Source organism: Malaclemys terrapin, chromosome 10 (assembly GCF_027887155.1).
Source record: "Malaclemys terrapin pileata isolate rMalTer1 chromosome 10, rMalTer1.hap1, whole genome shotgun sequence".
Classification (NCBI taxonomy): Eukaryota; Metazoa; Chordata; order Testudines; family Emydidae; genus Malaclemys; species Malaclemys terrapin.
In genome coordinates, this window is record NC_071514.1 from 87,821,217 (window position 1) to 87,835,088 (window position 13,872).

At 41.5% G+C, this 13,872-nt stretch overlaps 1 protein-coding gene across 4 annotated transcripts in view; it reads left to right on the top strand.

The window, feature by feature from the left end:
* UNKL (unk like zinc finger) overlaps window positions 1-13,872 on the top strand; it is a 142,027-nt gene that overhangs the window by 21,747 nt on the left and 106,408 nt on the right. For all 4 annotated transcript variants that reach the window (XM_054041504.1, XM_054041508.1, XM_054041505.1 and 1 more), the window contains one exon: window positions 6,020-6,153. In XM_054041504.1, coding sequence (XP_053897479.1) covers window positions 6,020-6,153 — 134 coding nt within the window. The remainder of the gene's footprint in view (window positions 1-6,019; window positions 6,154-13,872) is intronic.

The window sequence follows — 13,872 nt, forward strand, 5'->3', positions numbered from 1 at the left end:
GAATCAGTCGGCCTTTGTTGAAGAGGAAGAGGTTTGTGAGCAGGTAATGGAGGAAGGGAGAGAGGGTAGAGGTCACATCAAGTTCTTGGGATTTTTTTTATTGAAGAAGTTGGCAAGATCCTGGCAGGAGGGGAGAGGATTTTTAGAGGAAGTGAAAAATGGTAAATAGGCAGCTGGTACTGGGAGCGTGGAAATAATTGAGAGTGGAGGAATAATGTTGCTGCTTATTCAGAATGAAGGGAAAGGTAAATAAAAATGAATTTGTAGTGGAGGAAGTCAGCATAAGCATGGGACTTTAACAATAGACTCCCATGAGTGTAGAAACAGGAGCAGAGGAAAAGAGGTGTGTGTGTGTGTGTGTGTGTGTGTGTGTGTGAGAGAAAAGGGGGGGGAGCCAGAGGTAGGGGTTGGCAGGGTGAACCTTGCAGTGTGAGAGAGAGGAAAAGGAGTCAAAGGTGGTGGCGAATGCAGGGTGGAGGGAGTTAACAATGATCATATCAATGGAGGAGAAGGAAAAAGAGGATAGGGAGGAGTGGGCTGAGAACAAAAATCCTTAATATTGATGGATTGGAAGTTGTATAAGGACCAGGTGTGAGGGGATAGATGGGAAGTTGATGACAGCTACACGGAAAGGGAGAGGAGAAAAGAGTTGGGTGGAGTGTTGTTCAAAAAGAGGAAGGTGTGTGTGAATGGGGATGAGTTGGAAGTGGGAGGAATGGGAGAGAAGAAGCCACTCCAGTATGTTCCTTTGGGACTGATTCAGGATGGGGAGTGAGAGAGAAGGAAAGACCGCTGTAAGAGGAGAACAGCTATAGAGGCAGTGTCACCGAGCAAGATTCAGGTCTCACGGAAGCCAGGATCAGGAAATGATGGCATCGTGGGAGTTGCTGTCTCTTTGGAGATGGAATGGGCATTTTGGAGGGTGGAGGGAAATGGGGATAATGTGAGGTTTTGAAGAGAAAAAACTATTGCGATGAGGTGATGACTGGGAAGGGTGTAGGGGTAGGAGAGTGGGGATGTGGTTAGGAGCTAGGTTGGGGTTGGAGTAGCTGATGGCAATGAGGGGAAGTCAGGAGAATGTGTGGGATATAGGTTTGTGGGGATGTATAAGGAGTTGGGAGATTAATGTATGTTGAAAGACTCAGTGGCCAAATTGCTCTTCTGCGGTGGTGAAAATTTCTGCCCCCTCCTCAGTGGGGATAGTGTGGAAGTGCCTAGAAGCAGCCATCAGGGCCCCATTTTGCTAGACTGTAACATGAAAGAGAGTCTCTGCCCTAAAGAGTTGACAATCTTAGCATATGAGAAATGGCAACAGGTGGATACAACGACAAATCGGGTAGGGAGAAACAAGGCAGTGTTGAAATGATCATATTTAGAGCAATAAGCAGTTGCCTAGCATGCTAGCTGTCCAGCTGTTGGGTGTTTTGTAAATATCTTCTGAAAAGATTTTCAGGAGAGTAATGTGGTAGCTTTATGGATTTTTATGTGGCGCTTCTCCCATACATAAGATGTGGAATGGGAGAAAGCACCAGAGGTGCTTGAGGGCAAATTGTACTAATGAGTGTAAAAGATGGCATAGTTGATAAAATGGAGATGTGTGTGGCAGGGTGGATAAAAATTTGATTTTTTTTTTTGTAAATAAAAAATAATCAGATTTTCAATATTAAATAAAATACAGGTTTATTTAAAAAACTATTTAAAATTAAGTTTGAAGTTGACAATTTATGTTAAGGCCTAACTTTATTATAATCTATTAAACCACGTAAATAGAAAAAATATTAAGCAGTATGTACATGTTTGCTGCCAAGTTTTAAAGTAAGTCAAACTGCTGAATTGGTGAAAATCACTGGCTAAGCACCTGGAACCAGCGTTTGTTGAAGTGCTAAATCAGCTTTTGACAGCAGTTACCTCTTCTGCAGGTGCAGTGAGAACGTTTTCTTCATTTCAGTTTATTCAGCTAGTTCATTCAAAGTTAAGAAACCAATTAGGAGTTGAAAAAGCAGGAAAGCTTGTTTTTCTCTTCTAATCTCTGAATAAAAACTAGGTGTGAGAGGATGAGATCTATTAGTTCTAAAATCTTGAAGGACATAGTAACCAGAAACAATGAGCTCCATTTACTAACTACATATAATTCTCTTTGTTTAATTAATCAATTAGTTTTAAATACAAAACATACTTTAATACATTTTTGATAATCTTTTCCTCTTATGTATCTAGCACATGTAGGATAGTTTAATTTTTTTTAACTGCTGTGATTTTTTTCATTTTGAATTGAATTTGAATTTCCTTCCAAATAGAGTTTGACACAAATCACAAGTGCAAAATTTAATCATTTAGTAAATAAGAAATGCATCATTCTCCATTCTCTAACATAATGAAAAATACAAAAATTAAGAATCTGGAAAAATGTGAATTAAGAACATACGAACAGCCATACTGGGTCAGACCAAAGATCCATCTAGCCCAGTATCCTGTCTTCTGACAGTGGCCAATGCCAGGTTCCCCAGAGGGAATGTACAGAACAGGTAATCATCAAGTGATTAAACAATATAATTGCTTAAATGTGTATAGATATAATATATTCTCCTGGTTAGCAAAAAGAAGCATCAAATTTGGTGTAAAGGCTATATTTAGTTGCAAATCAACATGTTTTAAATGTCCCCAACCAGTGAGAATCAGCCTTTCTTTAAGAAAATAACTAAGAAGTACCAAAGAAATTTAAACCGATCCGTCCTAGTGAGTGGATGGTAATATATTAGAGTTGATAGGCAGGGCATATCTAAGGTGTAAAGAGCCTTTAAAGGTAAAGACAAGAAGCTTGTTTTTGGAATGGAGGACAGGGAGCTAGTAAATGGATGCAAAGAGACAGGTGATGTAATCAGTGCATTAAGAAATAATGATGATCTTCTAACAGCAGTGTCTTTAATACACCTGCCGGGGACAAGACTGAGTTTATCAAGGCCAGAAACAGGAATAGTTAAGATGAGAGCAACAGAGAGTCCTGTGGCACTTTGTAGACTAACAGATATATTGAAGCATAAGCTTTCGTGGGTGAATACCCACTTCGTCAGACGCACAAAGTGGGTATTCACCCACGAAAACGTATGCTCCAATACATCTGTTAGCCTATAAGGTGTCACAGGACTCTTTGTTGCTTTTTACAGATCCAGACTAACACGGCTACCCCTCTGATACTTAAGATGAGAGATGAGTTTCCTCTGTGTGGACTGAGAGGAAATATCTGATCTTATAGAAGTTATGTAGGAAGAAACAGCAAGAATTAGAAATGGAGGTGTGGGTCTAAAGAGAGGATAGAATCAAAGATAACACCTAGATCGTAGTGGTAGCCGTGTTAGTCTGTATCAGCAAAAACAACGAGGAGTCCTTGTGGCACTTTAGAGACTAACAAATTTATTTGGGCATAAGCTTTCGTGGGCTAAAACCCACTTCATCAGATGCATGGAGTGAAAAATACAGTAAGCAGTTATATATTCAGAAAATGAAAAAATGGGAGTTGCCTTACCAAGTGTGGGGGGGAGGGTCAGTGCTAACGAGGCCAATTCAATTAAGGTGGAAGTGGCCTATTCTCAACAGTTGACAAGAAGGTGTGAGTATCAGCAGAGGGAAAATTACTTTTTGTAGTGACCCATCCACTGTCCGTCTTTATTCAGGCCTAATTTGATGGTGTCCAGTTTGCAAATTAATTTCCTAGATAAACTTAGCCCTGCCTCAGTGCAGGGGACTGGACTAGATGACCTATGGAGTTCCCTTCCAGTCCTATAGTTCTGTGATTTCTGTGATCTATAACAATGGTACTTGAAGGAGAAAATAGCTAGTTACTTGTAGCTGGAATCATAGAATTGTAGAATATCAGGGTTGGAAGGGACCTCAAGAGGTCATCTAGTCCAACCCCCTGCTCAAAGCAGGACCAATTCCTAACTAAATCATCCCAGCCAGGGCTTTGTCAAGCCGGGCCTTAAAAACCTCCAACGAAGGAGACTCCACCACCTCCCTAGGTAACGCATTCCAGTGTTTCACCACCCTCCTAGTGAAATAGTTTTTCCTAATATCCAACCTGGACCTCCCCCACTGCAACTTGAGACCATTGCTCCTTGTTCTGTCATCTGCCACCACTGAGAACAGCCAAGCTCCATCCTCTTTGGAACCCCCCTTCAGGTAGTTGAAGGCTGCTATCAAATCCCCCCTCGTTCTTCTCTTCTGGAGACTAAACAATCCCAGTTCCCTCAGCCTCTCCTCATAAGTCATGTGCTCCAGACCCCTAATCATTTTTGGTGCCCTCCGTTGGACTCTTTCCAATTTTTCCACATCCTCCTTGTAGTGTGGGGCCCAAAACTGGACACAATATTCCAGATGAGGCCTCACCAATGTCGAATAAAGGGGAATTATCATGTTCCTCGATCTGCTGGCAATGCCCCTACTTATACAGCCCAAAATGCCGTTAGCCTTCTTGGCAACAAGAGCACACTGTTGACTCATATCCAGCTTTTCGTCCACTGTGACCCCTAGGTCCTTTTCTGCAGAACTGCTACCTAGCCATTCGGTCCCTAGTCTGTAGCAGTGCATGGGATTCTTCCGTCCTAAGTGCAGGACTCTGCACTTGTCCTTGTTGAACCTCATCAGTTTTTTTTTGGCCCAATCCTCTAATTTGTCTAGGTCCCTCTGTATCCGATCCCTACCCTGTAGTGTATCTACCACGCCTCCTAGTTTAGTGTCCTCTGCAAACCTGAGTGCAGTCCACACCATCTTAAGAGTGGAGTCTCTTAAGATTCACATGGGGAGAACTGAGAATATGTTGATGACATTTCCTCCTGATATGACCCTGCCTGGTATATTCCATTGCTCTAGAAGAAATTTGTGCTGTGCCTTAATGGTAGGAGTTTCTACAGTGGTCTGGGCTTGATGGAATGTGACTGTACCTTCCATGAGAGTGGAGATGCTTACTGATAATATAAGTAAGCTCCAGTTACAGGTGAGTAACTTTTCTTTCTTCCTTGTTGTTGTGTATATCCTTGAAATTCAGTATGTGAAAACTGTTGTTAAATGCCCTTTTAAATAGCCATTCAGTCACATAACATCTGTATTTACATTTTATGTGCTGCGCCTTCTGGCTTAGTAATTTTTATTGCTCCTGCAGGAATTCCTTCCAAATATATTGTAGAGAACAATAAACATAATTATTTTTGGTGAGGTGCCCAGAAATAAAAATTGTAAATCTGTAAGCACTTTAGAACAGGGCTTTTTTTGTACTTGTACAGTGGGGACTCTGACCATGATTGGGCACCCCTATTTGCTACCAGAGTACAAATAATAATAGGTAGGGTGTCATAGAAATGGTAGAGAAAGGGATTATATTTTTTCCTGTCCAAGATATGATGTGTCGATATAAGGGCCACAAAGCATGTGAACTTTTAACTGCAATATTCCATCAGAAAGTTGTATCAGCCTTGCCATTCATTATGACTGTAGCTTTCCAAATTTCTGCCATTGAAAATCTTTGTTTTGCCACATTGTATTAGCTTATTTTTGTCTAAAATAATCTCTTATTTATGCTGTATTTGTATTTCTGCCATATTTTTAACCTGTTTAGTTCCTCTTGCATTATTGCTCTCTCTTGGATACATGCAACATTGTCCAATATAATGTCATTTGTACATTTATTTAGTGTGCTGTTGACAGTTCTCTTTATCAGATTAAGATGTTAGATGCAACTGTACCTCACACCAGTTATTATGGCTTTCTGCCTTGTGCCTATCCCTTTGTTAACATGTATAATTATCCTTTGTTGTGATGCTTTCTACATCAGTCCATGTAACAATGCCAAGACAAGACAATTTGAGTTTTTCAAATAAGGCTTTGTGAGACTTGGCATGAAATTCGGGCTCACAAAGTCCGTGGCAAAATTCCTATTAACTTCAATAAAGCCAGGATTTCATACACAGTTGGGAAGTTTAATGAAGATACACAGTATGGTAAAATTATCTTCTGTTCTCCATTTCAGGGAACTTCAGGCACAGGAAGCCTTACAGAATGGGCAGCTAGGAGGTGGAGAAAACATCCCTGACCTACAGCCAGGAATTCTAGCTAGCCAAGCAATGATTGAAAAAATTCTTAGTGAGGATCCGAAGTGGCTGGGTAACATTCTATATTTTGTCTTCTCATCACTGTTTCTATATCTGTCTAGACCTATTTGGACTTTTATTGGAGAAGTTTCAAAAGTTATGTTGAATAAAGGAGTGATTTTGTGTGTGTGTGTGTATATATACTTCTAATACTAATACTATAATACTAATATAGATGTTTGAAAAAAATCATGCAGCCAAGCCCATTTATATTCAAATTGCATATTGGAAATTCCTGTCTATTGCAAGTATCAGAGGAGTAGCCGTGTTAGTCTGAATCTGTAAAAAGCAAGAGAGGGTCCTGTGGCACCTTTAAGACTAACAGAAGTATTGGAGCATAAGCTTTCGTGGGTGAATACCCACTTCATCAGATGCAAGTAATGGAAATTTCCAGAGGCAGGTATAAATCAATATGGAGATAACGAGGTTAGTTCAATCAAGGAGAGTGAGGTGCTCTGCTAGCAGTTGAGGTGTGAACACCAAGGGAGGAGAAACTGCTTCTGTAGTTGGATAGCCATTCACAGTCTTTGTTTAATCCTGATCTGATGGTGTCAAATTTGCAAATGAACTGGAGCTCAGCAGTTTCTCTTTGGAGTCTGGTCCTGACGTTTTTTTGCTGTAAGATGGCTACCTTTACATCTGCTATTGTGTGACCAGGGAGGTTGAAGTGTTCTCCTACAGGATTTTGTATATTGCCATTCCTGATATCTGACTTATGTCCATTTATCCTCTTGCGTAGTGACTGTCCGGTTTGGCTAATGTACATAGCAGAGGGGCATTGCTGGCACATGATGGCATATATAACATTGGTGGACGTGCAGGTGAATGAGCCGGTGATGTTGTAGCTGATCTGGTTAGGTCCTGTGATGGTGTTGCTGGTGTATATATGTGGGCAGAGTTGGCATCGAGGTTTATTGCATGGGTTGGTTCCTGAGTTAGAGTTGTTATGGTGCGGTGCATGGTTGCTGGTGACAATATGCTTAAGGTTGGCGGGTTGTCTGTGGGCGAGGACTGGCCTGCCTCCCAAGGTCTGTGAAAGTGAGGGATCATTGTCCAGGATGGGTTGTAGATCACTGATGATGCGTTGAAGAGGTTTAAGCTGAGGACTGTAGGTGATGGCAGGAGGAGTTCTGTTGGTTTCTTTTTTGGGCCTGTCTTGTAGCAGGAGGCTTCTGGGTACATGTCTGGTTCTGTTGATTTGTTTCTTTATTTCCTTGTGTGTGTATCGTAGTTTTGAGAATGCTTGGTGAAGATCTTGTAGGTGTTGGTCTCTGTCTGAGGGGTTGGAGCAGATGCGATTGTTCCTCAGTGCTTGGCTGTAGACGATGGATCGTGTGGTGTGTCCGGGGTGGAAGCTGGAGACATGAAGGTAGGCGTAGCGGTCGGTGGGTTTTCGGTATAGGGTGGTGTTAACGTGGCCATCGCTTATTTGTACTGTGGTGTCTAGGAAGTGGACTTCCCGTGTAGATTGGTCCAGGCTGAGGTTGATGGTGGGGTGGAAACTGTTGAAATCATGGTGGAATTTTTCCAGGGTCTCCTTCCTATGGGTCCAGATGATGAAGATGTCATCAATGTAGCCTAGGTAGAGAAGGGGCGTGAGTGGACGAGAGCTGAGGAAGCGTTGTTCCAGGTCAGCCATAAAAATGTTGGCATATTGTGGGGCCATGCGGGTGCCCATGGCGGTGCTGCTGGTCTGGAGGTATATATTGTCACCAAATTTGAAATAATTGTACGTGGGGATAAAGTCACAGAGCTCAGCAACAAGTTGTGCTGTGTCATCATCAGGGATACTGTTCCTGACAGCTTGTATTCCATCGGTGTGTGGGATGTTTGTGTAGAGAGCCTCTACATCCATGGTGGCTAGGATGGTGTTTTCAGGGAGGTCACCTCCATTACTTGCGTCTGATGAAGTGGGCATTCACCCACGAAAGCTTATGCTTCAAAACTTCTGTTAGTCTTAAAGGTGCCACAGGACCCTCTGTTGTCTATTGCAAGTGTTTCTTTTGTACCAACTCTTTTTTCATTCACTCAGTACAAATGTGGCTATTTTGAGGCAATTGATACATGTTTTCCTGATTTAAAGTCAGTAAGAAAACTGTCTTGTGTCAAATGATACTGAAGTCAACTTTTAAAGGACGCATCTTTTGCTTAACTTGATTAACAAGAACCAGAAAACAAATAAATGTTATCTGTTTTATGCTTTGAGTGAGTTCTTTAAAATCTAATATTACTGTAAATTTAGTAATTTGACAGATCACTTAAAATAAGCCCATTGCTCTAGTTTTCTTTAACCTTTTAGTCTGGTTGTGATTTTCGGTATTGGTGTCATTTATTACATAGCCATGAACTTTTTAGTGGTTGTACCCAAATGCTACTTTGGAACCGATAGAACACAAAGTGCTGCAGTACCTCTGGTCTTCAAGAGTAAAGTGTTTTGTTTCTTTGTTTTAGGTAGATTTGTATTATTTACACTATGAAAGGGGAAGACAATTATACAAGAAATACCGATGAGGGGAGTAGTGAGTATCTAAAGAATTCTATAAAATTGGGCAAGAAAAAGATTCTGAGTAGAGAGGACCACAGTTGAATCTATAAGGACTATGAATCCCAAGCTATAAGAAAGTAACTATATTAGTAGAACTTTACTATAAGCCTCTTTAACAAGAAAAGGAAATTGAGCACACTATGTTCAGAGAGATCTCAGGCAGAAAAATCTAACAAAATAAGTGGAGAGAGAAGGAGGTCCAGGGATTAGGGTGCTATCATGGGATTTTCTAGACCTGGATTTAGTTCACTCCTCCACCCACAAACTCCCAGAGACTACCTTTGGCAAGTCCCTGACTCTCTGTATCTCAGTTCCCCATCTGTAAAATGAAAATAACAGTAGTCCCCTTAGGGGTGTTGTGATGATAAATACATTGACTGTGAAGTGCTCAGATACTATAGCATTGGGGCCAAATAATTAGTTAGAGTAGAATAGATTTGAACTATACCTCTACCTCGATATAACGCTGTCCTCGGGAGCCAAAAAAACTTACCGTGTTATAGGTGAAACTGCGTTATATCGAACGTGCTTTGATCCACTGGAATGCAGAGCCCTACCCCCACTCCCCCCAGAGCACTGCTTTACCGCGTTATATCTGAATTCGTGTTATATCGGGTCGCATTATATAGGGGTAGAGGTGTACGTGCATATAAACAGATGAAATGGCAAAATGGAACAAAGCTGAGAGAAAAAATTTCTCAGTACTCTGATTGTTTTTGGAACAGATTGTTTCAGAGCACGCAAGAGGAGTGGCTGTTTCCAAATAAATAACATTCAGGAGTTGATTAAAAAAATAACAGTAGCCAAGCTACTAAAGTAATTCTAACCATAACATAATTTTCAAGATTTTTGTGGAGAGTAATGTACCAAAAAGTGACTTAATGACGTTAAACTTTGGAAAGGGAGATCTCAATACAATGAGGTGGTTAGTCAAAAAGGCCCTAAAGTCAAACGTAAAGCAAAGTGGCATGGTTGCTGCTTAAAACAAAATAATAATAGTCTCCGAAGGCATGCCCATTGGACAAAAGGGGAGCCTGGAAGACAAGGTGTAAACCACTGTAGCAGAGTAGCAAGGTTCGAGAAGCCAAACATAATACTTGAAAATTTTAAAACCTAATCCTAGTGTAATCAATAAATAGGAGTATAAATTACAGCAAGTGACATATAAGAGGAAATTAGAAGGGCTAAAAAGGATTTTGAAGAACAAATAGTAAGTGTGTAGAACAAACAAGGGATTATTTTAAGTATATCAGAAGCAGGAACCTGCAAAATAATTAGCCTCCTGGATCACCAGGAGCTAAAGAGAGCAATTAAGGAAGATAAGGATGTTGCTTAGAGGCTAAATGACTTCTTTGGATCAGTCTTCATTGCAGAGAATTGTGGGGTCCGTACATTTATATGATTAACAAGAATATCCAGAGTTGTTGTTAATTGTTGCTAACACAGTGTTTCAAAGGGATATTAAACCTCATGCTTCAGGGTTTAAACTAAACTAATCTCTAACTCTTAGAGTTTTGATGAAACCTAATGGGGGCAGATTATCCCACACCCTGTCTGCTGCAGTGGTTCCTTCACCTTTCTGTGAAGCATCCAGTGCCGGCCACTATCGGAGAGAGAATACTGATCTAGATTAACAGATTTTAAGGCCAGAAGATACCATTGATTGTCTAGCTTGATCCCTGAATAATACAGGGCAAAGAACTTCACCTAGTAATTTCTGCATCGAGACTGTAATATCTAGCTGAACTATAGATATCTTTTAGAAAGCTATCTAGTCTTGATTTAAAGTCTTCAAGTGATGGAGAATCTACCACATCCGTTGGTAAATTGTTGCAATGCTTAATTACACTCACTGTTAAAAAATTTGAGCATTATTTCTAGTTTGAATTTGGTTAGCTTCAACTTCCATTAGCTGGATCATGATTTCCTTTTTACAGTATATTAAAGAGCTGTCTACTGTCAAAAACGTATATTCATAAATACTAGTTATAAAGTGTAGAAAATTTATAAAGGAAACTGAAAGCTACAGTGGAAAAACCATGGCTAGCAGAGCTAAGAACAGTAAGAACACAAGTATAATATGAACAAAAGGAAGCTTAACAGTGATATATGCCCATTTCTAGATGGAAATGGGAGAATCGTTAATAATGTTGCAGATAAGCCTGAAGTGTCTAAATATTTTTGTTGTGTATTTGGAAAGAGCTGAAATGAGGTACTGATACCACATGAGGATGATGAACTACTTTCCACAGCTTCTACTAGGGAAAACATTTAAAAATCATCAGGTCACGATAACAGGAACCCAAGAGTCACGATAACAGGAACAAGGAATGCATGCCATACCTACAGAATGGGGGATTGTATCCTGGAAAGCAGGATTCTAAAAAGGATTTAGGGGTCCTAGTGGGCAAACAGTTGAACACGGTCTTCCAGTATGATGCTGTGGGTAAAATGGCTAATGTTTGGGTATATAATAAACAGGGAAGTAGGAGTAGGGAGGTGATTTTTACCTCTCTGTACAGCATTAAAAAGACAGGTATTGGAATACTGTGTCGTGTTCTGGTGTCCACATTCTGAAAAGGTATTGAAAAATTGTAGAAAGTGCAGAGAATAGCCACAAAAATGATTCAGTGATTGGAAAAACGCCTTACAGTGAGAGACTGAAGGAGCTCAGTTTGTTTAGCGTAGCAAAAAGAAGATTAAGAGGTGACCTGACTACAGTGTATAATTTCCTTCAATGGAGAAAATACCAGCTACTAACAGCCTCTTTAAGCTAGAGGAGAAATGTATAACAACAAGGCTGGAAGTTAAAGCCAGACAAATTCAGACTAAAAATTGAGCACAATATTTTAACAGTGAGGGTGATTTAACCATTCAAACAAACTACCAAAAGGGAGGGGTAGATTCTCCATCTCTTGATGTCATCAAATCAAAACCGGATGCTCCTCTGGAAGATATGCTTTAGTTCAACACCAGGGCTCTGTACATGGGTAACTAGTTATAATTCCATGGCCTGTATTGTACAGAGGTCAGGCTAAATGATGGTCCCCTCTGTCCTTAAAAACTGCAAATCTAAGAAAAATCTCTTCTCCATATAGGTACGTCTTATCTTTCTCTTGGATAAACTAAATAGATTGTGTCTTTTGTCTTTCACTGTAAAGCAGAATTTTTCAGATCTTGAATTGTTCTCGTAACTCTTTTCTGAGCCCTTCCCCATTGTTCCACATGCTTTTTGAAGTGAGGACACCAGAACTGAATACAGTATTCCAGAAATTGTCTCACCATGGTAACTAAGAGGTTAAGCATGATTGATTAGTATTCCTAATTTAATATTCCCCTCATTATACATTCAAGGATGATGCTTAACCTCTTAGTTCAGCATCACACCCAGAGCTCGTGTTTAAGGCTACAATTTAGTCACGGGTATTTTTAGTAAAAGTCACAGACAGGTCACGGGCAGTAACCAAAAAGTCATGGCTAGTGACTTGTCCGTGACTTTTACTAGAAATACCCCTAACTAAATCTTAGGTGCTGGGTGCGGGGAGGGGTTCTCCCGGGGCGCCACTATTGCTTCTGGACTGCTGTTCTGGGGCAGCGCCCGGGCCCAGTTGCCTGGGGCTGCCAGAGTAGCGGCTGGTGCGGTTGGCCCCAGGGCCGCCCCAGCTATTCGGGCGGACCTGGGGTCAGCTGCTGCAGCTGTGGAAATTACGGAGGTCCCGGAAAGTTACGGAATCCGTGGCTTCTGTGATCTCTGTGAAAGACTCGCAGCCTTACTCATGTTCAGTTGGAAATCTACCATGGCCTCTAATTCTTTTTCAGCTTTACTGCATTCCAGGATACAGTCCTGCTTCTTGTGTGACCTAAATTTTTTATTCTTAGATGGATTACCTTGCATTCGGCTGTATTTAATGCATTTTTTTTTCAAAGGAGTCTGCATTACTACGTGATCCATATAATTCCGTATAATGACTAGTCCCTACCATCATTTACCATTTCACCAATTGTTGGAATTACTGTTATAGAATTAGTATAAAAGATATCACTATGACATCAGCTCAACCATGAATTCCTTTATTAAATGTAAAGGCCACATGGTATTTATATAGTTGTTTAAGCAATAAGCAATTCCTACATCCACACAATAACACACATTCATAAACATTTGATCAGAGTACTCAGGAAAGGAGATAACCCTTTCATACAGCTTGCTGCAGCATGATCAGATGGGATCTGATAAATACTCCTCGCAAGCCTGGTTCTTTTATACAGTGCAACAAATAATTGATTTCATCATCTTATCTGAAAACCAGGTTTTGACCACTTTGGGGCTGGGTAAAATCATGACTGGTGTGGAAAAAGTAAATAAAGAAGTGTTATATACTCCTTTTCATAACACAAAACTAGGGGTCACCAAATGAAATTAATAGGCAGCAGGTTTAAAACAAACAAAAGGAAGTATTTCTTCACACCACGCACAGTCATCCTGGGGATCTCTTTGCCAGAGAATGTTGTGAAGGCCAACACTCTAACAGGGTTCAAGAAAGAACTAGATAAATTCATGGAAGATAGGTCCATCAATGGCTATTAGCCAGGATGGGCAGGGATGTGTCTTTAGCCTCTGATTGCCAGAAGCTGGGAATGGGCGACGGGATGGATCACTTGATGATTACCTGTTGTGTTTATTCCCTCTGGGGCACCTGGCATTGGCCACTGTCGGAAAACAGGATACTGGGCTAGATGGACTTTTGATCTGACCCAATTAGGCCATTCTTATCATAGGCGTGTGCACGGGGTATGCCGGGTGTGCCCAGGCACAACCTAATGCAGGGGTGGGCAAATGGCTCCACTCTACCGGCGCGGCAAGCCGCGGGGTCTGCGCTCCCAGGCCGGAGCGCCCGGCCGAGCACAGCAAGCCGCCGGCCCCTCCCACGCCTTCACCCCTCCTCTGGAGCCATGCCACTGCCTGGGTCCCGGGGCTGCGTGCTCCCGCGGGGCAGTGTTTGGCTCTGCGGGGAGGCTAGGAGCCTCATCTCATGGTAAGGGGTCCAGGGCCAGGGGGGTTGCATAAGGGGTGGGGGCAGTCAGGGAACAGGGTGGGTTGGATAGGGGGTGGGATCCCGGGCAGGGTAGTTAGGGGTTTGGGGGGGTCTCTGGAGAGGGCAGTCAGAGAGCAGGGGGATTGGCCTT